The following is a 24278-nucleotide window of genomic DNA, read 5'->3' on the forward strand; positions in this document are numbered from 1 at the left end:
TCAGTGAATCGTACAAATGAGTCAAATCACAGAAGTTGCGGTATTATATGGTGGCAGTCTATGTCAGAGGGCAGCCATACACATCTAACCGCTTCATGATGAAGGTCGAGGCTTCTAAACAGATAGCGAGCCTGTACTCGCCCGACGAGCAAATAAGCACGTAGTACTTACTCCGGACAAAGCCGAAGCTTAAACTTAAAGACACGATACTAAAAGATTCTCGCGGCATCGGTCACAACGTTAACGTAACTGCGCCATCACTAACTTCACGCGACACAATATAACTGGCCACTTGAGTCCAGGCCATCTGGCTGGTGCCTACGGCTCAGATTTCTGTAGCAGGGCCGCCGCTGGAGAAACAAAGCCGCTCCATTTCTGGAAAGCTATTACAACTCCTTCTTTCCTTTCTGCTTCTCTCCTTTTTTTTCCTTTCCACAGGTAAGGTGAAAGAAATAGGAAAATAATTAAAAAAACACCGCAGCGTTGACGTACTCGTCTGAGCATCCGCCTCGCATGTGGGAGGTGCTGATCCCTAGCGCCGCCGGGCACTTACCGGTTTTTCAGCGAGTACGAATTTTTTTCCGACCTGGTGCTCGGCTTTTCAGGGATAGAATATTTGGGAGAAGGCTCTATCCGGCCATCCCCTTTCGACGGACCGTCGATGCGCCGAAGCTCTAAATACGGGTAAAGCCCATTTGTAGCCCTGCACCTACGCGAGGCGGATGCTCTATACCACTAGGCCTCCTGTGTGGTCCACACTTCTCTGACTTCAAAAATTGGCGGGGGCTTAGCTTTGGTTAAGCCTGGTAGGTTGCGAAAGCAAGCGCAGAGCCTCTAACGGAAGGAACGCGGTGCGCCGCGTCTACAGGTCACGCGTGGTTACCGGCCGCCGCTGCGCGACGACTGGACTTGGTAGCCCATCTCTCACCCTAGTATGACGTCACGCTATGACGTCACTAGGCATGTCATGACGTCAGAGGTCACTCTAAATGTCACGCGTGGCTGCCGGCCGCCGCTGCGCGACGACTCGACTTGGTAGCCTATCTCTCACCCTGGTATGACGTCAGAGGTCATTCTAAAGGTCAAACGTGGCTACCGGCCGCCGCTACGCGAAAGGCCGTTCATGAGTGTAGTATTGCTTTCGCAATAAAATGAAAAACAACGGATCAGTAGAACATGGCTTCAAGAGGCGAGTGGAAATTCTTGAAGACATGCTGCTCCTGCTAACAGGTTGGCGGCAGGAAAATGCGTCATTTGCAGCCTATGCTCGCTGCAAATAGCGCATCTCGCACTTTCCACGTCAAGTCACTCGAGATCGAAGCGAGATCGCTTGCTTTATTGGCAGGCGAAGCGTTCCAGCCAGGGTTGCCGCAGTAATGACATGAAGTCCTCTCAGCTTCGTTGTAAATTTCTTCGGAGGTTTTGTTTCTTTCTTGGCGGCTACGTTCCCTCAAGGGCTCGTTGACCCGGCGAGATGTTGAGACGCGGGGACATTTTTCGTCACATATACGTTTGTTTACATTAATTAAGCACAGTTGGGTGACGAAGCTGCCACTAAAGAAAATGCTAGTGGCTAAACTAGGCTACGGCTTAGTGGAAAGATTCGGTGACAGCCGCCATTGGAAGCAAATCTGACGTGAAGGCAGCGGCTGCTAAGGCATACGCTTCCTACACTCTCACCGGCTGTGCGAGAACCGACTGGAAGGTCCCGCAGCACTTTCTGACGAAAAACACGGGATTACAGCGGTCCTCTTCCGCATCTACTTCCCATAATTTCCCTCTACGATAGTTATATGCTTTCAAGACTCAATAGGGAATTTGAAACGAAGCATTTCGGAGGAGTGGAGAAGGTAAGGAACAACACAATGGAGGCACTGAAGGCAATCAGTTCTGCAGAAGCCCCAGAACTGCCTCGAAATACAAAAGAAAACAATTGGTAATCACAACATTGTTAATAAAACATTAGAGTATGTGAAGAAAAAAATAACTAAATGGCTAAGTAAATAAATAAATCACAAGTTTCTTTTTTTGTCTGAGCACTTTGAGGATGGCCAAATTTCTAGAATGTTGTGATAAATACGCGAATTTAAAAAAAAACTTCAAAAATATCTGCGAGGACACTTTGGCGACTAAAGTGTTGAGAGGCGAAAGCTGAGGACACTATGCCGTGACGACCTCCGGTGGATGTGACGTCACACCGTTCTCGTGGCTATATCGATACCCTAATTATATATCCTTCGTTGATTTTAAGTATTAATTACGTTTAATTAAATTTTTTTCCTCTAATTTGACTCAAATCTGACATTTTACCGACCATTCATTGACGACTTCCGGTGGATGTGACGTCATGCCGTTGCCGTGGCTATATCGACGTCCGCGCTATTTCGACGCAATTTTTACATTTCTTGTCTATAATTATTTATCTAATTAATCTACAGTCATCAAACTTGGCTTCTAGGTTCATTTCTTCCTCCTCTATCTGAAGCAACCATCGGTTTTCCTCTATCCTTTTTAATTCCCGAGTTAAACGCGTGTGACACGCTTTGTTAATGGACCACAGTATGAGCCATTAAAGGCTTTTGCCTTGAATTATGCAGCCGCATTGTCTGTTTCTTTTTCTTTCTTTCTGGACAGTCAACGCACAGCGCCATCACCACCACTTCAACGCCATGTCTCGTTCCAGCAGGGCAAATCGGCGCCGGCTGTGACGCGGTGCAAGCGACACTGCGAAGCGTTTACGCCAGGTCTTCGACGTAAGGCTGCGACCGAAGCGGAAGCACAGACCCGGGCTTCCATGGCGAGGGCGGTCGTTCTCAATATCATCGTCGTGGGCTGTTTTGTAAGACACATTGCTGCGCACTTGGACGACACTATGTTGGCGCTTCGCCGGATTTTCTGATAGACTTGGATCATATATGTCTCCGCAAATTTTATGGTTTGGTTTGGTTTATGGGGTTTAACGTCCCAAAGCGACTAAGGCTATGAGAGACGCCGTAGTGGAGGGCTCCGGAAATTTCGACCACCTGGGGTTCTTTAACGTGCACTGACATCGCACAGTACACGGGCCTCTAGAATTTCTCCTTCAAAGAAATTCAACCGCCGCGGCAGGGATCGAACCCGCGTTTTTCGGGTCAGGATGCCAAGCACCATGCTGATCGCTCTTTATTTTAATTTTTGCCTGAACGCCGTGTGGAAAGGAAGGCTGAAATGCAAATTGTAGCGGCTGTGTCGTCAGTTTGACTAATGTATAAGTTACCCGTAGCTGTGGCTTATTGACGTTCACCTGTAGGGAGCCTGAGTCGAAGTGTTCGATCGTAGCCGCGCCGGCCGCACACCCATAGATGCGAACTGCAAAAACGCCCGTGTTTTAACTCTTACGTGTCCATTGCAGAATCCTAGCAGGACGAAATTAAACGCGAGTTCTCTGTTACGGCATTCATCAGTCGGGGCTGATCTATGGGTCACTCTTCGAGCAAAGGCGGGGGGGAGGCGGTCCATTTTAGTCATGTATTTCGTAGACTTTTTTGCTGAAAATATGGGCTTGAGCATGGTTTTTCTATGCAAAACTTCTGGCATATGGTGTGTCTGGTGGGGAGGGGGGGCACTGCCGCCATTGACCCTCCCCCCTTAAACTGCCTCTAGCATCAGTGCCTATACCTTATATTTCGACAAGTGGGCCAGACGACAGAAAAGTCATTTTGTCGAAACATTGGCCAACGTAGGCTTGTCTACCACCCGCCCCTTGTTCAACTTGCCTCCTTTCTTTTTACCGCATATTTTATCTTTGGCAAGTATAAATCAGTCAATACCAGCTATGTATCCTATGCTTAAACCGGTCGCTGTCACAATATGTTATCGTCGTTTCGGCATGGTACAACTAAAATTTTGTTAGGCGCACTTTTGCACTATAGTATATTTTTGCGAATTGCTTCATGGGTTTCATTAACAGAACCGTCATAGAGGCGCGTTGAGAACCTCGCGTATTGATTAAAAAAAAATTACTAACTGAAGACGTCCTCTGTAGAACGTTCAGTCCTGGATCCCCATTTTGCAGTGACTACGGCCATGAACGACAATTATCATTGTTTTTTTTTTCTTTTCTGCATAACAGAACGGTAGTTTGGGGAAACAAAATGGGATGGTCAGCTTTCTGAACTCCAATCAGGGAGTAATTACTCATTGACATCCACCCGAGCGCAGCCAAACTGCTGCAAAGGAAAGCTAGCTAAGTATACTAAAGGGAGGTCACATCGACAGCGAAAGGAAGCAGGACGAGCAACCGAGGACAGGACAAATAAAGTGATATATTTTCGAACTCCTTTCCTCTTTTTATTGGACTAGAAATTTGGGCCAGTGTAGCCTCTCCTCTCTCATCTGAAAAAGAGCTTGAATGTCTAGAGCACCTGGGGCCCAGCGCATGCTTGATACAAATTTGGTTTGGTTTATGGGGTTTAACGTCCCAAAGCGACTAAGGCTATGAGAGACGCCATAGTGGAGGGCTCCGGAAATTTCGACCACCTGGGGTTCTTTAACGTGCACTGACATCGCACAGTACACGGGCCTCTAGAATTTCTCCTCCAAAGAAATTCTAGCCGCCGCGGCCGGGATCGAACCCGCGTCTTTTGGGTCAGCAGCCGAGCACCATAGCCGCTGAGCCACCGCGGCGGCGGTTGATACAAATTTGTTTGTGTGTTACCCTTTCGATGAGCACATTTTAGGCGTACTTTTCTCTTAGTAAATATAGTTGAAGTTAAGCAAGTGTAGAATAAATATGTGCTTTCTCTGGCGTAATATATTAATTAATCTCGAGCACTGATATGCAAGTGCGTGTCAGTAAGCTGCATTCGCTGGCTAGAGTTGTACATCTGTCTTGTTTTTTTTTTCTTTTTTCTTCAGTGCACCAACTGTTATCTGGTCCTAGAGAACTCAAAAGCACTTGCGCAAGGAAACCGGCTCCGTATGAACATGCGTAGCGAGCACACGAACACCTTCCGTGGTGAGTACCCGTGACGCTCGATAGCTTTTCAGCGTTCCTCTAATTTGGTTTTATTGGGACTATGGCGCTGGGTATGAAAAATTTGATAGTGTGTCACACTAACGCACACATAACCCGGTACAAGAGCGCGAGTCGCTTTTTGTTACCAAGTACACGCCTTTGACGTAAGCTTGTAAGAGATGTGGATGAGGCACACTAACGGAAGCATATATCTGCACTACACGAAGTTGCTCCTTACCTAATGCCGATAACACCTTTTTGTTTTCGAGATGAAAGAAGACGTGCAAGGCCTCAAATGTTCTGCAAGATGTGAAAAGCAGATATGAAGGAGACGCAACTGTACTGTAAATATATGCAGCGGTCGTTCGCACTCGGTTATTATTCGGACAGTGCCTGGACACTCCCGTGCGAGCTGCGAAACTTGTTCGCCTTTTTATGTTTTGTAAATATTGTAAGTAATGTATAAAACTCTCCTCTTTCCCTTCACTCTAACGCTCCCCTCTGTAGTTCTCCTTGCTATCCTCTCATTCTCCCTTTATTTCCGCCGGCTGCTTCTCGGGTGCTTAAGATATTAGATGGCAATTGCCCCGCCTGGCGTCATCTTTTCCTTCCTTTTTTGTTGTAGTAATAAACCATTACTACTACTGCTACTACTGCACAACACCACCAATAGTAAAATTCCTAAACTGTGCAGTCTAACTACAAGAAGCGCTGGAAACCGCAGCCATCAGTTATCATCACATGGTTTTAATTTTTTCAAGCAGCAGGCTTCATATATTCTTGTCATGCAGGAAGTGAACGGTTACTGTGCGTTTGAGCAGACATAGCGTTCGCCTTTACTTGTAACTGCAGTTCTCGCGCAGTAGATCATATAACTGGATTACGAAGATTTCAGTGCACTTTAGCACATTATTTTCAATACTCTATTTCCGACCCGTCCAGCATTCATCCGAGTCGATTCGTCGATTTAGTGAATGCTTTATAGTGACTTAATGATGGCTGCATTCTGTCCTACTGCAACCGTAAAGCGTTGTGGAGTTAATAGAATTTGCATGAGTCGACCAATGGGCTGAAAGGAGTAATTTTTGCGCGCAAGAGCTGTTTCTAGGTTGGCTGACTATGCATCTCCGTATCCAATCTCGATATTGCCAGTGCCCCAACCAAATACGGGCCGTTCCTTCTGTTTAGAGCTTTATGATTTTGGCCTGTGATCTTAGATAAAGGCTGTCGTCTGCCTCACAAAACTGCGCTGATTTGGTGGGACAAAGTTAACACGTCCCTTTATTGTGCTTCCTGTACAGTCCATCTCACAAAGTCTCTTCCTTTTGGGCTTCGCCTTAAATGTGTCGCAGGCCTGGCCGCCTTGGCTGCCGTGCTGTACGTAACCATATTCTCCTCCACTCTGAGCTGCATCTCCGACGTGGTCTTCCTGTGCTCCCAGTGCACCGTAAGTTGCACCAAATCGAACCCATTCCTATTCAGTTTATTTCGACATTAGCATCCACAGACAGTAATGATCTGGACAGTGGGCAAAAAGGCATGAAAAAGGGCTTAACAGCATTTTCTGCATTTCTTTTCTTCTAGTAATCCCACTAATTGCAGTTGGCGTTATGCTATGCACCACTGAAAAAAGAAAAGATAAGGCGCGAAGAAAGAGCAATGACATGAAGGTGTCCGCATGTATTGGTATGCGTTTTGTGTTCTCGTAGTTTATCTCTCAAGCTGTATTGTCCGCTGCCTAAAAGGTCCTGAACAGACTGGTCGAAACCGTCGTTTTGGCATACCTTCCATAGCTCGCAATTCGTCATTACGGTTCAGAATTCGGTGGTTTTTGTAATGGAGAGAAAAAAAGTGTGAATTTTTACTTTCCTATCATGGGAAAGTTACCTCAAGTCATACCTTGATTTATAACAAAATCACCTGTCATCATGTATAATTGCATATGAACCAATGTTATTAGGCCCGCATGCGGTCTGTACAAGTCATGGAGACTGCAGTCTTCATGACTCCATGGAAGAATGGTAGTGCGCGCTAGGTTCCGTGATTGACTCATATGAGACGTACCGTCGGATTTCGCAGGGAAACCAGGCATGCGTGAAGGCGTTCTTGCTCTGGAATGCATTCGACATCGTGGTCACCTTAGTGTGCGACGTCGCGCTGTATTACCTGGTTCAGACCGTTACCAACGAGGTAAGCCTGACCAAACAGACACGCATCGGAGCACAATAAAACGCACCATGATGCTCAGTGGCGCCACAGTGCGATTCATATTTGTCAGCCCTCTTTCAATCGGTTACAGCATAAATATTTTAAACATTGCTGTAGCTAAACTTTAGACTAGTGCAGTGTATTCAGTGGAATCCGTATGGGTATATAGTGCATTTCAAATAAGGCAATAATCGCTTACTGCCATCTACCTGTGCGCAGCCATACGGCTACTAGCAACATCTGTACAGCTTTCACAGAAATTGTACAAGTCAGGGACTAGAATCTGGGCCACTGCATATAAGGGGCAGTCGCTCTACCAGCTAAGCTCACCGGGACGGCTAGCAGATAGCAAGGCTGCCGAATTGATCGACAACTCGAAGCTGGAACGGTGTTAAGTCGCATGTATTTATGGTAATCCGCCAGAGTGGAGTGGATTTCAAATTAGGAAGCACATATTTAAAATGAACTTAATGCAAGTTTGAAATTTTTACAAGGATGAAATGTATTAAAGCATTAAGGTTTAGTAACAATACTTATTATGAGTTCCAGCTGATAACTAGTAGATAACAATCATAACGGCACTGCATTCACGTTTCTTGCATGCTTGCTCTCTGGTGAGTAATCGTAATTTAAATAGTGGCATTCCTGTGGCCTGACTTCATCACTCAGGTAATGGAATGGTCTTTGGAACTTTCCAATAAAAGCTTCAAAATACAAAAAGCTTTAAAGGACTATACGTGGAGCAGTGAGGTAAAATAAAAACGAAAACAAACTTGATCCTTACCTACTCCCCGAATGAAGTGTCTTCGGAAATGCTGTTCTTTGACTGTTAAACATCCTGCGATCTACAAAAAAAAAAAGCTTTCACCGTTATAGCAGACGTGTCCTATGACGCTTACACAATTCTTGTGATTCACTATTGTTACTCAACTCACGTCGGCCATGACACGAGTTCGTGTGACAGCACCCGCGTGAGGGACACGCTGGTCCTCTGGTTTTACTGGCTTCGGAGCTTTTCCTTGTGGAATAAAAAATAAAGAGAACATCAGGCTTACACCAAAATATATACAGTCGATGCAAGCCGCTCGGTGGAACTTTCCAACGACCACGAAAAAAAGAAAGCGTTATATGGCGTCATCAGTGGTCAGTCCGGTTCACCTCGTCAGTCTTATTAAACACACGATGACGCAAGTGCCGCTCGAAGCGCATACTTATTTTTTTCCCTTTCTCAAGAAATGCTTTCCAGCTCCAGGGGAATTCACAGCAGGGCTTGTTGGCAAGCTTATTGAAAGGGACTTATTGGGAATGCAGGACAGGTAATTGGCGTCGTGTTTTTAAAGAACACATTTTCAGTATAAAACTTGCTTTTATTGTTTCTTTTGGACCAAACGAAAGCCGTGAAAGCTTCAGTGAGGCTCTAAAACATAAATTACGGAGAAATTGATTATCTGCACTGCCTTATATGTGTTTTCGCTTCGTGCGAGCAAGGGACCAAATGAGAACCAAATAAGACGAGCATAAGAGTAAAGGCTCGGCTCAAAGTCACCTGACGGGGCAGCAACATTAGCGACCACAATAACAACATGTTTTCCGCCGGAGATTTGATCTAATCGCGCAAGCCTGAAATATTCGATTTTGTTTTTAATAGAGCCAGCTGAGGAATGCCGACGCGCTTGCAAAAGCACTCATAAGAGCCGTTCCAGATGCTGCGACTAAACGAAAATATCCGATGCAGTCGGTGATATCGCTGTGCGAATTTCTCTCAGTCACACGCAACGCATCCGCAGCGAATTTGGGCGGAGCGATCCGCAGGGCTGTTTGATATTTGCATGGGCAACCAGTGATTAAGAGCAACAGTATGTCAACACGGAGTGTGTTTACGTTGTTCTGATCAGCGTACTTTTAGATGCAAGGCAATATTTCGTATGTATCTGTGTGCTTCCTCCGCGGCAACTCCTCTCACGTGACCCCATGTTGTACGCTGTCTTGGCGCTCCCCTTGGTCAGTCACAGAATGAGCACACAGCGCTTACTCTTAGGCAGGAAAAGAGCGGCGAACGTGCACCACCTTGAAAACTGCAGAGAATGTTTACTACATTCGAATCGGAGCGAAAGCACTCATTTGTGCTCCGTAGAAGACGACGGTGAGCAGGCAGTGCCGCGCAACGGAGCAGATGGAAGCTGATGAAGACTACACTCTCCATTGCACAGCGCGAGAGTGTGGTGCAGTTTAACAGGAGGCGTGTTGGCTGCGGCGATAGCCTAGTGGTCTCACTGAGCGGCCCTTAAAGGAGATCTATTCCCGTAGCCGCAGGTTCTACTCGACTCCCAGTCATGTATAGTGATGTAATTTTTTTTCTCTTTTTCATGGTTTGACCTCTAACTGAGCTGAAGGTCAAAACTAGGCATCCGGTGATCGAAGCACGAGGTCCCATAATGAAGCTTTCGCTTTAAAATGTTAACTTAGAACCTTGTCCTTTTTTGTTTTCTTTTCAAGGGCTACAGGGCTTTGAAAAGCGCTTCGGAAACCACAGAGGAAGCTGTAAGCACCAATCGTCTATTTCCTTTTCTTATTTCATATTTTAGACGGGGCATTCTTCAGTTATAGCTCTTCGTTAAACTCAGTCTTGGTGAGAATTTGTTTCTAACATCTTTTTTTGCGCGTCACTGAAGACGACCCTGCCGTGGGACTACACGCAACCCAACGAGATGGAGGGATACCCTTCAGATCACGGCGGCGTTCATTCGGTGAGGAAGACTACGTGTATATATAGCTCTTCTGCGACTAACGCGCATTTCAGCGCTTGCAAATTAACTTGCCTTGAATTATGCGCAGGACGACGTGACCACGGTTGAAGTCATTATTAGCACGAGAGAGTCGTATCCTCGCAAGGTCATGGCCTTTACACAGGTTTGTACGCAACCTTTATCTGACGTCTTACCCACGTTGCTGTTTGACCCGGCTACATTGACCTTCTGCTGCAGCGTACTACGTATCTGATTTGACAGCCGTCCGAGGTGACACAATCTTCATAGCAGTGAAATGCAAAGACTCGGATAAAGCGCGAAACTTATGTTTCGCGAAATCCAAGCCAAAGAACTGTTTCATTAGCTCGGACTGCAGAGATTAGCAACACATATTTATACGGTGTAGCCAAATTTGAGTCATGGCTCACGGTGTAACTACAGTTCTTAAAATTAAACAACTTTTTGCAAGAAATGGTTCTCTTTACCATGGCTGTATGTCTAATATTGCTTCAGAGCTACGTATTCGTGAAAAAAGAAAACACGTTCCCTTACTCTGGCCACCAGCACTCTTTTTTATGTGCATGCTTGTCAGCAAGTATTTGAGAAATGAAAATAAAGAAAAGGATTGGCAAAGATAGCTTTTTCGACTACTAAATGAGCGATTCGCCCTAACCTTCACTCTTGCAACGTTGATTATCGTTGCTGTTTCGTAGCTTTTCGTTTATTCGAACGGCTTTGATTCATAATGCCATCCCATGAAAGCCTATCGATAGAAAGTACCGCAGTAACTTTACACCAACAGTTTATCATCTCGCAAGAGAAAAATAGATGAAGTGAACAGACGAGAGGCATCTGAAAGGCTGGTCAATCACTCTGTAGGAGTATTTATCATTGTGAAGACACTTCATAAACTCAAGGTTCAGCAGTACTTGAATTTTATTATAACTTCATTTGACTACAGCTTTTTACTTCGGTATTGTATCTCAAAATGATGTGCATCATTCACACTAACTCACACCCTTTTCTGAGGAGAATTACTGGATAGCGTCGCCTAAACGAAATTGAGCAAAGCGTGGCTTGCTCTCGTTACAGACAATTCACCTAAAGTCATCGCTTCTGCAAATTTTTCTCGTGGCGATGCTTAAGGTAAGCAACTGCATCCCTCTTTTCACAGAGGCCATCCGTCAGAGGTTAAGTTTATATGGAAGTGGAAAAGTTCCGTATGAAAATTCAAGGGTTAACTTACGATATTTTGCACGCTGAGCTTTCAACAGACCCACGGAAGTAGATTTATTGGTTTCCAGCCGAGGTCGCCGCTTTCTTTGTGGTGTTGAGAATAGCCCGTAAGTGCTGTCTGAATGCAGTGCACTAGTGGGAGAGTGAGACAGAAAGAAGCGAGTGAGAGAAAGGGTCTTATGAGCTGACCTCGGGCTTTTCTCGTTCAAGAAGTCTTGCGTGTTAAGGTGGGCGAAAAACAGTGGCGTCATATGAGATGAAAGGCGTTTCCCTTATTCCTCCTCATTTCAGCCACTTTCGTAGAACTTGTAAAGGTGCTTGATCGTGTGGCTCTTGATTATATGTTGGATGATTTTTTTTTTAAAGGCTCGTGTGGGAAGAGGGGAGTTATAGGCTATATTCTGTGACAACGGGGGCACACAGACGTCATCTGTTAAGCCAAATATTATGCCAGATTTCTCCAGGTATCTTGTCGTGTTGCAACAGGCTTGAATCTCAATAACGTTTTTCACATCTCCAATGCTGTTTGTACTTCTATGACTTATGTTCCAGATCTTATTTTATTCATATTTCTTGGCCTGGTATAGAAAGTTAAGTGGATGGCACCGCTAACGTCAACTGCGTTTTCTGTACACCCCCCGCCCCCTTCCCCGCTTAGGCTCACCCGCAGTGTAATGCCTATTGACGCGGCGAAAAAATAAATAAATAAATGTCCAAAACGAACCTAGAAACCAAGGCGAACAGTGTATTACCAAAGGACCAGCGAAATGATTCCACGGACCAGCGAAATGATTCCACGGGCAGCTCGAGCGCGTTGTGATATTTGTTTTGTAACTAGTGATTTTACCACTTCTGACGGATTGACAGGAAAAGCCGCAATATTACAGAAAATGCTGCCGCTTCGGCATGAATTGATCGTTACAATCAATTTTTTCGGGGCAAGAAGTGCACCACACGCCCCTTTTCACAACTCAGAGGCTGTACCGATCAGACGTGAAACAATGTGGTATCCTTTGAATAGCCTATACTACACGGACAAGAAACTTCACGCAAACTGGCAGTCACACTTGGCTTGCGAGAAATCGTACCAGCAGGGCACGCATAACACTGCACTTGCATTTACGAAGCGTTATCCGTTACCCCAGCGTTTCAGCTGCAAACACCACGCTCTCACGACGCAGATGCTCGTGCTGGCCATGTTCAAGCAGTACACGGACCTGCACGGACCAGCAGTGGGCGCCACCAGCGACCAGGACACGAGCAGCGCGTCGCGCGTGTCCTTGACGCAGATCACCGCCTGGAAGGCGGCCTACGCCCGACGCCGCTCCACGCTGCACTCCATCCAGGAGCGCACCTTGCTGATGCAGGCCGAAGGCATTGGAGAGGCAAAGCTGGCCCGCCCCACCGTGCTCCGGCCTGCCGGTCTGAATCCCGCCACCTCTGAAGACCCTCACCCGGACAGCGACCTCAAGCACCCAGCTGAGCACGGGGGTGAGCTCATTGGTGAGAACACTGTGGTTCCCGCCCCGCCGGTGCCGCTGCCGAGAGCAGCTGTCAACGACCTCGGTTCCACGACCAAGACGGCACCGTCGTCACCGTTTATGGATTCCAGGGAGAAGACAGGCACGGGCTGTGAGGGCGAGTGGGACGGCAGAAAGCCCATTGACCAGCGCCGGGTCATATGTCTTCCCGCGGCGAAAGAAGTTCCGGTGGCCGAAGAACCCACTATTTCTTCCAAGCTGTATGTCACGGCCGACGAGATGGACACTGCAGCGCGGCCGATAACTGGGGTTTCTGAAAAGGCGCCGCGCCTAGCCCCTGAGACCTCGACAAGGAACTATTAACCCTTGCATAGAGACCATGCGCCATTTTAATTTCGCCCTAAATGTGACCGTTACGTGTATATTAATAGCATATGTCATGGCAAAAGCTGTCAACTCAATTTCTGTGCTGCCAACGCGTCGTACTTTTTCTAAATATTTGTTTCACATTTGTAGAGACCAACAAGGGTCGTACACTTTGTTGTGCTTTCGTATGTGACAATGATCCACCCTACCATGAGTGCAATTGACGTTAAATTTAGTTCGTACGGCACGTTTTTTTTTTTTACAATCAGTGTTTCCTGCCGTAGCGTCTACTAGCAGTCCCAACATCCATTGCCTGTATATTGTGCACATACGATGCTCGTTAAGTAAAAGATATCCATGCTCGTTTCTGTTACTTTTGCCCGCGGCGGTGGCTAAGGCGCTAAGGTTAAGGCTAAGGTTAAGGCGCTCGTCTACCGAGCCGGAGTACCCGGATGCGAACCCGACCGCAGCGGTCCCCAGGTGGTCGAGAAATTATTAGTGGCACGCACGCAAGCTAGCAATGTAATGCTTTTGCCTTCACTGCTTGACTGACAGCGCCCGGTGGCCATCTGACAGAAAATGAGTGGGAACTATTTGAAGAACCTTAAAATTAGCAAAAAAAAAACTTCCCTGCGCCAAGCTTATTAAATTAAAAACAAGAAAGAATTTCAAAAATAGGCAAGAGTAACTGGCGCTTTCTTTTGTGCAACATTCTTGGACAAAAATTTTGAATATTGGAATATTGTAAGGTATTGTCACGGAAATAATGAAGGTAATCGTCCATTCTTCCAATGTGTAGCAAAATCTTTCTTTTACAGTGTTTCCATCACACGAGTTAAGAAACGCAATGGGGAACACTTTTGACACCAACAAAAACGTTAATAACAAAAAATGCAAGCCTGTCCAAGGGAGATCTGCGGATAAGATTTTTATGTTGAAATCTTAGAATGTGTAAAAAAATTGCATTCATAAATCGGTTCCCGTTGAAAAATGCTCTTGTGCAGAATTGTTGGGTATGACAGTATCCATAAATTTTCTCTAAAAATATTAAGGCATCTACATGGAAAATATTTTAACTTAGTCGTGTACAATGTTGGCAGAACCAGCAGAACACGTTAATGCAGGAGTCGGTCTCTTCGTCATAAAAAAAATTTTGGCGTGGAAACTGTTTGCTGGAAGAAAATAACATTTCAGTTATTCCAGTAATCAGGCAATGACACAAAAAATATGTACGAGTAATGTAAGGCGCATATGTCGACAAGACACAGTTTGAGTACTGTTATCTGAAATCGGCGAAATGCCGCAAAGCACCATTGATTCCTGTCCTTCAGTTTACAGCAAGTTGCAATGCCGCCCAAAAAGAGTGAGCGGCATCGCAACTCACTGTAAACAAAGGTGTGGGTACAAATATAGTAAACATTCCAGGGGAAACATCCTCGGACACAGCTTGGTGGACAATAAGCAATATTTACGGACACACCACTGCGTGCGGCTCAGTTGAGCTCTCCTCATGCACGTGGCTTTCGCCTAATCTTCTTTTACATCCGCCGCACGCTTCCCGACCGGTGTTGCAGAGAGCCCGTCTCGTAACACCGCTTGCGAAAACGCACGGTTTGCAGTAGTCCAGTATCTACCCGCACCAGACGCGGGGACCCCCTTCCCGAGATAACTCTGGCGCGTGACTGTTCTCTTGGAGCTTTTCCAAGCTCTCACAGCCGCTGATCTCTTCGCCCTGTCGACCTCTACGTGACATAAGAGGGTACACCTTGATTTCCTATTACGAAAGCGTCGCGTCGGACACTCGCTCAGTGGGGAACTTCTGCTACGCTGGATCCTGCAAGGGTACTAATTAAGCCCGAGCTTTTCTTTCTTTAAGAAAGAAAAAATCTGAAGGGCACCGTTCACGTAACATGACAAGCTCAGAGTCACCATTAAGGGGGCCGTGTTCTGCAAGGGTGCCGAGGTTACGTGTAAGGAGTTCGATCAAGGGCGTCCGCAGAATTTTTTGCAGGGGGGGGCCCATTGGTTGTTGGCGCCGGAGGAGGGGGGGGGGGGGTATATTCGTAGCGAAAAGGCACTATTTGCGGAGTAAATTTATTTATTTATATATAAATAAAAAATAAGTAAAATACACACATGAAAGAAAATTACAAGCAGCAAATTAAAGCGCGGATTGTAGAGATACATTGGAGTTTATCAACAAAGAAACAATTAAAATTAATAAAAATGCAAAAAGATACTATCAATACTCGAAGTGCTCAGTCTTACTGCATACGGGTTCTCGACTCACCCGAATTGATGACCAGCACACAGCGCAATATGTTCACAAACACGCAACTACAGTCACTCAGTCAGTCTTCCTTGAACAGCAACTGTAGGCGCCTCGGATTTTTCTGGGCGAATTGCGTAGTTACACGGGTGATAAATTCATTTCTGTGCTTCATTACACGCTCTCAGTGCACAGTCATCATATATATTGATTGGAAAAATGGTTGAACGAGTACGTTGAAAACAAAAGATGACTATATATACAACGAAAACTTATTTACAAGATAAATGCACGCTCGCAGCTTCATACACCTCGCTCCATCTTGCTCGCGCATCCGCACAGTCGAGCAACCGCACACACACTGCTCGCCGCTCGTCGTTTTCTCGTCCGCTGTCTTGGTTGTTCTCACCTTCGTTGACAACCCGCCACTAAAAACACCGAAGCACAAACACAGAGGCGCGCACACGTGCAAGGGCTTACTTGCCACAATATCCACGAATGCGCACTTTTGGGGTGTAAGGAACGCCGCGCGACTTCCGAGGGGAAGGGACACCCGCAACTAATTCGGCCGGAAAATTTGTTTTTGTGCTTTTATGGGGTTCAGAGCCCCAAAACGACTCAGGCTATGAGGGACGGAGTAGTACAGAGTTTCGGATAATGTCGACCACCTGGGTCTCTTTACCATGCACTGACACGCACAGTACATGGGCGCTGTTGTGATTTGAGGCCCAGCCAGAGGTGACAGGCGAGCCAGGCAGGCGCCATCGGGCTGCGTTGACCAAAGGCGCTGGTTTTCGGAGAAGACGCAAGGAACGCTGGTGTGGGGGCGCCTCTGGAGACTGCGTCGCCGTGAACAAAAGCAGCTAATCCCCTTTGCCGAAGGTTCTGAAAGCGGCGCTTCTACCGCACCGAGCTCTCCCGTGGATCGGAGGAGACAGCGCGCGGCGGCGGCGCCAACTCGTCGCCCGCTTGCCCCTGAGCAGCCCGACAAAGCGGGGGTGGACACGGCTGATTTGTCCTTCCCCCCTCAAGAATTCATCGGTGGCCGGCGTACGAACGTATCATGATTATAGCGAGCGACCTGTGCCCTGTGCACTGTCTGCCTCCGTGTCGCTATCTCTCTAGAGATCAAAGAAACAGACACCCATCTCAAGACGGCTCGAAGCACATGCTCGCCGGTGCCGCTGCATGTCTGCAACAGGTCGTCCTTCAGCAGAGCTGGCGGTGGCGTGGTTTGAAAACGGCGGAACGACGCGCGCCCGGACGCGGCATTTCGCAGATGTGACCAAGCGTCGAAGCGGGGCTGCTTTTACCCTTTTGGCTGAGCGCACCACCGCCCCTGGCGTGCGGCCATCACTCACGGTTCGAGTGAGTGATTTTCCAGGGGGGTGCAGCCGCCCCCCCTTGCCCCCCCCCCTCCGGACGCCCATGAGTTCGATGGATCATGTGAGCCGTCGGTCATGTGACCTTGCTATCTGATGACGTCATTTCATGAGCTCAATGAGCACGGAATATCAGAATGTGCCTGGCCATAACAGCTAAAGTTTAAAAGAAAGACTTTAGAACTGCTTTAGGATCTGGTTTAGAAACTGGTGCCAGCCGCTGCGCAGTAAAAGCCCGCAGCCACGTGGAAAGAAAGTTCTCTTTTGTGGGCTGGATGAAAACAGGCTGGAAAAAGAAAGCAAGCCACAATGTCTCTTCAATTTGAAAACAACGTGTGGAAACTCGACGGGCCAGTCCACAAAATATGCCCCGCGCAGTAAACAATCGGAAGCAGAAGAGAGACAGCGGCGAGATGACAACGCAAAAAGGCACGCGATATAGAGTGGTTAAGCCGCTTTTTTCGCCGCAAGCACAATGGACTTTGTTTCCTTCTTACTTCTTTCCTACCGCAATACGAGTTTTATTACAATGCCCGTGTACTGAAACATATTTAGGCACGTATTTTCGATCATTTCCAACACAGCGGCGTTCTGAAGTCAGTCGGTTCCTCTGGGCTGCACTAAAGAAAATAAACTACGCAGTTTTCCTTACATCTGTATGAGTCTTTTTTTCACTTGGTGTACTTTCGACGGTTATCGCAGTGACCTTAGAGCCACTTCTTATAAACGTAACGTGCGCCACTGTAAGTGAAAGCGCATGAATTCCACATGAGTGCGCGTACACCCTTGGCTGCGCAATAGAATGCAGCAGTATCATACCAACCGCTGGCATGGGACGCGATAACTCTCCGAGTCGCTTTCAAATCTTAATGCAGTTAATGCAGAAACTGCGCGATAACCTACATACGCCCTGATATGAGCAGAAAACGCATCGCACCTTCCTCCAAGCTGCGCAGAAAATAGATTTGTGGAGCACGTTCGCTTTACATTATCCACTTCTCTTGCTCTTGCACTCGCTTTAGACGTTGAGTCATGAGCAGTGCAGCTGTATTTTTAAATGTGGCTCAGGCGGTCAGGCGAGCGCGTGTAAGCATCGGAAACGTTCAACGGTGACATCACAATAATTGGAGCCCGTACACCTTGACGTCACTTGATGCGGGTTTAAATGCCGAGCGACACCTCGATTAACATTCAAAATCTTATTGAATTATGTTCCACTCAACGCCTGCGATGGAAACTTGCTAGAGCCGTTTGTTTGCTTTCGAAATTATGGGTCCGTATAGCTCGTTAAGACTGCCTTATACACTCTGCACATTGCCATCCACATCAGATGCCTGCACTTCGTTTTTTTTTACTCGCCCTTTCTTTCCTTATTTTGTATCAGTGACGATTAGGATACTGCTGTATACTTAAACGGGATTCGAAGTATGCATAATTACTTTTGAAGCAAGCGTATTGTCAGTAGCAGCGTGGTTCAAGCGCCATAGGGCCAGCCACTTAAGTGCGCAATTCTGTAATTAACATAGTGAATAAACATAGTGCACAGTTCATGACCATAGCGTGTCAATCTCCGAGCATTTGGTGCCGGTGATCAGCTGATATCTGGCATGCATTACGCAAGCACGAGCTCAGGTAGTAAACACGGTGAAAATTTAGTTTGTTGTATTTATAGTGCGTTTTCAATAGCATTTTTCACTCTTTCAGATTGTAATCAAATAAAAAATGCACTCGCTCTCGTGGTCGAGAGTAGACGTAGGCATGAAATGCTTTTCAGTACAGGCGTAGCACATTCTACTGAACCTCACTGCAAGGCAAGGTCCCGTCTCGGCGAAACGCAACCACTGCGCTCGGGTGGACGTCAATGAGTAATTACTCCCTTATTACAAATCTACTCCACCTTGGGGGATTCCCCTAAACATTTGGTCAACACGTTACCCACTTCGAGTTATTGATCAATTCGCTCTCGCCCTACCTTAAGCTTGCCGTCCCGGTTAGCTCAATTGGTAGAGCGACTGCTCCGGTGTAGCGGTGGTCCCGGGTTCGAACCCCGGACCGGGACGAATTTTTCTTTAACTACGAAGTTTCTGAGAAAGCTGTATAGCTTTCCTTTGTAGCCGTATGGCTGCGCTCGGGTGGACGTCAATGAGTAATTACTCCCTTATTACAAATCTACTCCACCTTGGGGGATTCCCCTAAACATTTGGTCAACACGTTACCCACTTCGAGTTATTGATCAATTCGCTCTCGCCCTACCTTAAGCTTGCCGTCCCGGTTAGCTCAATTGGTAGAGCGACTGCTCCGGTGTAGCGGTGGTCCCGGGTTCGAACCCCGGACCAGGACGAATTTTTCTTTAACTACGAAGTTTCTGAGAAAGCTGTATAGCTTTCCTTTGTAGCCGTATGGCTGCGCTCGGGTGGACGTCAATGAGTAATTACTCCCTTATTACAAATCTACTCCACCTTGGGGGATTCCCCTAAACATTTGGTCAACACGTTACCCACTTCGAGTTATTGATCAATTCGCTCTCGCCCTACCTTAAGCTTGCCGTCCCGGTTAGCTCAATTGGTAGAGCGACTGCTCCGGTGTAGCGGTGGTCCCGGGTTCGAACCCCGGACCAGGACGAATTTTTCTTTAACTACGAAGTTTCTGAGAAAGCTGTATAGCCTTCCTTTGTAGCCGTATGGCTGCGCTCGGGTGGACGTCAATGAGTAATTACTCCCTTATTACAAATCTACTCCACCTTGGGGGATTCCCCTAAACATTTGGTCAACACGTTACCCACTTCGAGTTATTGATCAATTCGCTCTCGCCCTACCTTAAGCTTGCCGTCCCGGTTAGCTCAATTGGTAGAGCGACTGCTCCGGTGTAGCGGTGGTCCCGGGTTCGAACCCCGGACCAGGACGAATTTTTCTTTAACTACGAAGTTTCTGAGAAAGCTGTATAGCTTTCCTTTGTAGCCGTATGGCTGCGCTCGGGAGGACGTCAATGAGTAATTACTCCCTTATTACAAATCTACTCCACCTTGGGGGATTCCCCTAAACATTTGGTCAACACGTTACCCACTTCGAGTTATTGATCAATTCGCTCTCGCCCTACCTTAAGCTTGCCGTCCCGGTTAGCTCAATTGGTAGAGCGACTGCTCCGGTGTAGCGGTGGTCCCGGGTTCGAACCCCGGACCAGGACGAATTTTTCTTTAACTACGAAGTTTCTGAGAAAGCTGTATAGCTTTCCTTTGTAGCCGTATGGCTGCGCTCGGGTGGACGTCAATGAGTAATTACTCCCTTATTACAAATCTACTCCACCTTGGGGGATTCCCCTAAACATTTGGTCAACACGTTACCCACTTCGAGTTATTGATCAATTCGCTCTCGCCCTACCTTAAGCTTGCCGTCCCGGTTAGCTCAATTGGTAGAGCGACTGCTCCGGTGTAGCGGTGGTCCCGGGTTCGAACCCCGGACCAGGACGAATTTTTCTTTAACTACGAAGTTTCTGAGAAAGCTGTATAGCTTTCCTTTGTAGCCGTATGGCTGCGCTCGGGTGGACGTCAATGAGTAATTACTCCCTTATTACAAATCTACTCCACCTTGGGGGATTCCCCTAAACATTTGGTCAACCACCCTTCGCAGCCACCCACAAAACATTCAGACGGAAGAGTCCCACGTCTCGAGCGGAGGCGAGCGGACATCCAGACACCCTATCTAGTGCGGAGCCATGGCGCCATCCTTCGGCGCGGCACGGAACCCACTGTAAACAGTGAGGGCGGCTGAAGGCCCGCGGTGCATGGATTACGCAACAGTCACGGCGCTCCCGCATCGCTCACATGACGCGAGGATTGCGCATGCGCCGTTCGGATTCCAACCACAGCGCCAGGAAGACGCTGTTGTTGATGCATGCGCTGTTCCGGCGACAGCGCTGCACGTAGGCACCAGAGGGCAGGCGTGAAGTTTCGCCAAAGTTCGTTTAGGTTCGCCCCCGTGTTCTCCTTTTGGTTCGCTCCCGTGTTCTGTCTTCGTTTTGGTGCTTACGTGACCCGCGGCGCGCCGACACCGGGAGCTAAAAGCACTTTATGCTTAAAAATCAGCATCGTAATCAGCTTGACTACCCCAACTGCAGGGCAGAGGCCTGTCCCATATCTCTCCAATTAACTCTGTCCTGTGCCAGCTGCAGCCACCCTCACCCCGCAGACTTCTTATCTCATCCGCCCACCTAACCTCCTGCCGTCCCCTGCTACACTTTCCTTGTCTTGGGATCCATTCCGTTACTCTTAAGGACCAGCGGTTATGGTACCATCACATATTACATGCCCTGCCCAAGCCCAATTTCTTCCTCTTGATTTCGACTAGGATGTCATGCTTTAAAATATTTGTGATTATTCTCAGCACAATAATCCACATTTTCAGCTGAAAAACCAAACTCTGCTTCCTTGCATCCCAAGAAGATTGGAGTACCGCAGGGCACGTGGTTCCCGCTGCTTTCTTTGCACGGCGCCCTTTGAAACAGCTACATCTGTTTTCGAGCCCGAAGCTAAGAGAACAGTGGCCTCTATTCGTCATTCGCAGCTGTTTCCTGACATTTAACAATGAGCGCCGTTCCAAGCACCGTGCTGAACGTCGACTTCATGAAGATTTCTCTTTTATCCTACGCCAGCGACGCTGACATATCACACTTGCGCACTATTTCCTGCCGGAACTGCTGTAAACAAAGCGCGCAGCGCTATAGGTTTCTGAAAAATTTAGATGTGCACTAGTTAGTGGTTAGTTGTTATAAAGATTGTCCATTGATTGAACAAATTCCCACCGCTCTGCTTTTCCAAATATTCGCTGCAAACAACCGACTAGGTTGTCTCAATCCTATAATCCTTCCTTCAGGGTGGTAACAGCCGTCATTTGTTAGGCAGCTATCATTTTGTCGTTTCACAAAGACTGCCTAGACCACTCGTGTGACCGCGTAGCTTCTAGATTTCTGCCTGAAGTAAGATTATTGTGCCGGGCAGCAGCCTATGAGGACAGTTTGCGGCGGCGAAAAATTGAAACTCCCACTTAAAATAGCGTAGTTGTCATAACTCTGAACGGCGAAGCTGAATGTCGAGGCGTCCCGTATAGCAACGCGAACCTTACGGCCTGTAGACTTGTCTGTCAGTTATTTGTTGTCCTGGCGAGGACAGCAGCCTCAACAGTTCTCGGAAAGTAGACGCGTGGTATAGCATACGTAAGACACTGGCTAGAGATAAGACGCCGGGAAAAGCTAGAAAGTGAGATATGCATGGCACCACGAATGCCGCCGAAGAGGCGAGTGATATGCGAACGTCACTGTCTAGAGTCCGGGCTTGTTTGCACACAGCGCGCTTTTATCGACCTGGCGCTGATAACTGGCGCTGTGTTGCAACACGTTCGTTCTCGCCTTCCTTAGGGGGAGATCAGCGTCGTACGCAATGAGTCTAGAAGAACTTCTTGCTAGGCTGGATGGTGCATGTTGTAACAAAAGAATTATAGTCCAACCAGGATGAACACAAGAAAGTCCTGTGTGGTCCTTTTGTTGTGTTCGTCTTGGTTGCGCTATAGTTCTTTTGTTACAATACCATCCCTTCGTGGGTTCAGCATAACGCACTCGCTGTCGTCGAAATCCAATCCATTTTTTTGGCTGTTGGTGAATTCTGCCGTGTCCTTCACACCTGCAATGCAGTGTGTGCCTCTCCAAGGAACCGAATCTGCGCATAATATCTGAAGTTCACAGGAGTGAAAGCATCGAACTTCTTCGGTTTGTGTTCCACAATTTCAATTTAGTCTTACTTTATGAGGGTTTAACGTCCAAAAGCGACTCAGGCTATGAGCGACGCCGTAGTGAAGGGCTCCGGAAATTTCGACCACCTGGGGTTCTTTAACGTGCACTGACGTCGCACAGAACACGGGTCTCTAGCATGTCGCCTCCATCGAAATTCGACCGCCGCGGCCGGGATCGAACCCGCGTCTTTCGGGTCAGAAGGCGAGCGCCATAACCACTGAGCCACCGTGGCGGCTTTCCATAATTTCAGGCCAATATTAGGAGTGCGTACTAGCGAGAGCACTGCCCGACATTTTATTATGAGATACCATGGCCAGAGAAAATTCATATTGAGACATTTGAAAATAAAAAAAGAAAACATTCTTAGACATACGTTAGGGAGCGTCGAAAAAAAAAGTTTCTTCATTGAAATTCGCCGGTCTTTACTAAGTGACGAGCTCTCCAGTTTGGCAGGCCTAGTGAAATTGCAGTAATATTTCCGTATGTATGTATAAAGGAATACTGTTGCATTTTTATTATTTTTTTTTCACTCTTTCCCTGTCTACCTCGCATATTTGCTACACGTGTAGTAATGTCGGTCGGCTACGATTTACACCCTTCACTGAGCACGTTCCCGTGAAGCGTTCTGCTTTCGTTCTCGTTCCGTCTCGACATGTGCCAGTGTATTCCAGATTTGGGGCTCTGCCACTTCCTCGTAATTACGCAAATAGCAGCGCCGGCCGTCGCTTCCCCTTCCTTCAGGACGCGATGCCAATATTTGTCGTTCGCATTCCGAAGTCTCGCCATACGGCAGGGCCCCGTCCTAGCGGCACAGCCCAGAACATACGAGCGGCGAACGTAGCAAAAGGGGAAAAAAAGAAAGCCATAGACACTTAAAGATGCTTACGTGCGAGAATGCGAACGCAAGTAATGAACGCAAGACGTAGACGCTTGGTTGCGGTTTGCGAACTTAGTTTAAACTATTTCAGGCGATCATTTTTTTTTTAGGTATGACACTACCCACCCATACACACGAGCGTATGACACCACTCGGTAATAAGGGAGTAATTACTCATTGACATCCACCCGAGCGCAGCCATACGGCTACAAAGGAAAGCTATACAGCTTTCTCAGAAACTTCGCAGTTATAGAAAAATTCGTCCTGGTCCGGGGTTCGAACCCGGGACCATCGCTTCATCGGAGCGGTCGCTCTACCAACTGAGCGGAGCGCTGTGCGACTAGCTGTTGCATCACAATTTTGATACGAAAGTCTGGGGAGGCATACAATTGAAGGTATATATGTCGTCGGTTCGAATCCCTGTCGCAAGCTATAGCCTCTAACCTGAATAGCACATGTAAGCTATATATTGTTGGGTTTGGGATGCCCCCCCCCCCCCTCCTTCTTCTGCCTGTGTGGATTAAGGCAGCTCGCGCTCCCCTCCTGCCTAAGTGGATTAAGGCAGCGACCTTCCAGGACCGTGGGACCGCGATGGCAGCGGCGAAAGTCAAAGACCGCCGAAGGCCGAAGATGCGGCGACGATGGCGACGTTCCGTGGCCGAGTCGACCCTCGGGTCAACGAACAGAGTGGTGGTGTGCTGAGTGAAAGAAAGCAGTGTTTAATTACTGAGCCTCTACCCTCTCCCATCAACCGAGCTGCGGGAGAGCCCCACGGCCCAGCGCCGCCCTGCCGTGGGCGGTATCAACAGTATCCACAACGGTCCGTCTGATTGGACACGTCATTCTTCGAACTATTTCCCCAGACAGGGATCTGGGGAATCCGTGCGCTATTTAACGGGCTGTTGTGAGACTCCAGAGCACTCCTGTTGACTCCT

At 47.5% G+C, this 24278-nt stretch overlaps 1 protein-coding gene across 1 annotated transcript; it reads left to right on the forward strand.

The window, feature by feature from the left end:
• Positions 1-1151: 1151 nt before the first annotated feature.
• On the forward strand, positions 1152-13031 carry LOC149372763 (uncharacterized). Its single transcript, XM_089582517.1, has 8 exons — positions 1152-1230; positions 4856-4996; positions 6349-6443; positions 7076-7186; positions 9877-9951; positions 10040-10114; positions 11023-11097; positions 12369-13031. Exons 1-8 carry the CDS (start codon positions 1152-1154, stop codon positions 13029-13031), a joined length of 1314 nt encoding a protein of 437 aa, XP_089438643.1.
• Positions 13032-24278: the final 11247 nt, after the last annotated feature.

This window comes from Amblyomma mixtum, chromosome 1 (genome assembly GCF_055824585.1).
Source record: "Amblyomma mixtum isolate Tamu chromosome 1, ASM5582458v1, whole genome shotgun sequence".
Classification (NCBI taxonomy): domain Eukaryota; kingdom Metazoa; phylum Arthropoda; class Arachnida; order Ixodida; family Ixodidae; genus Amblyomma; species Amblyomma mixtum.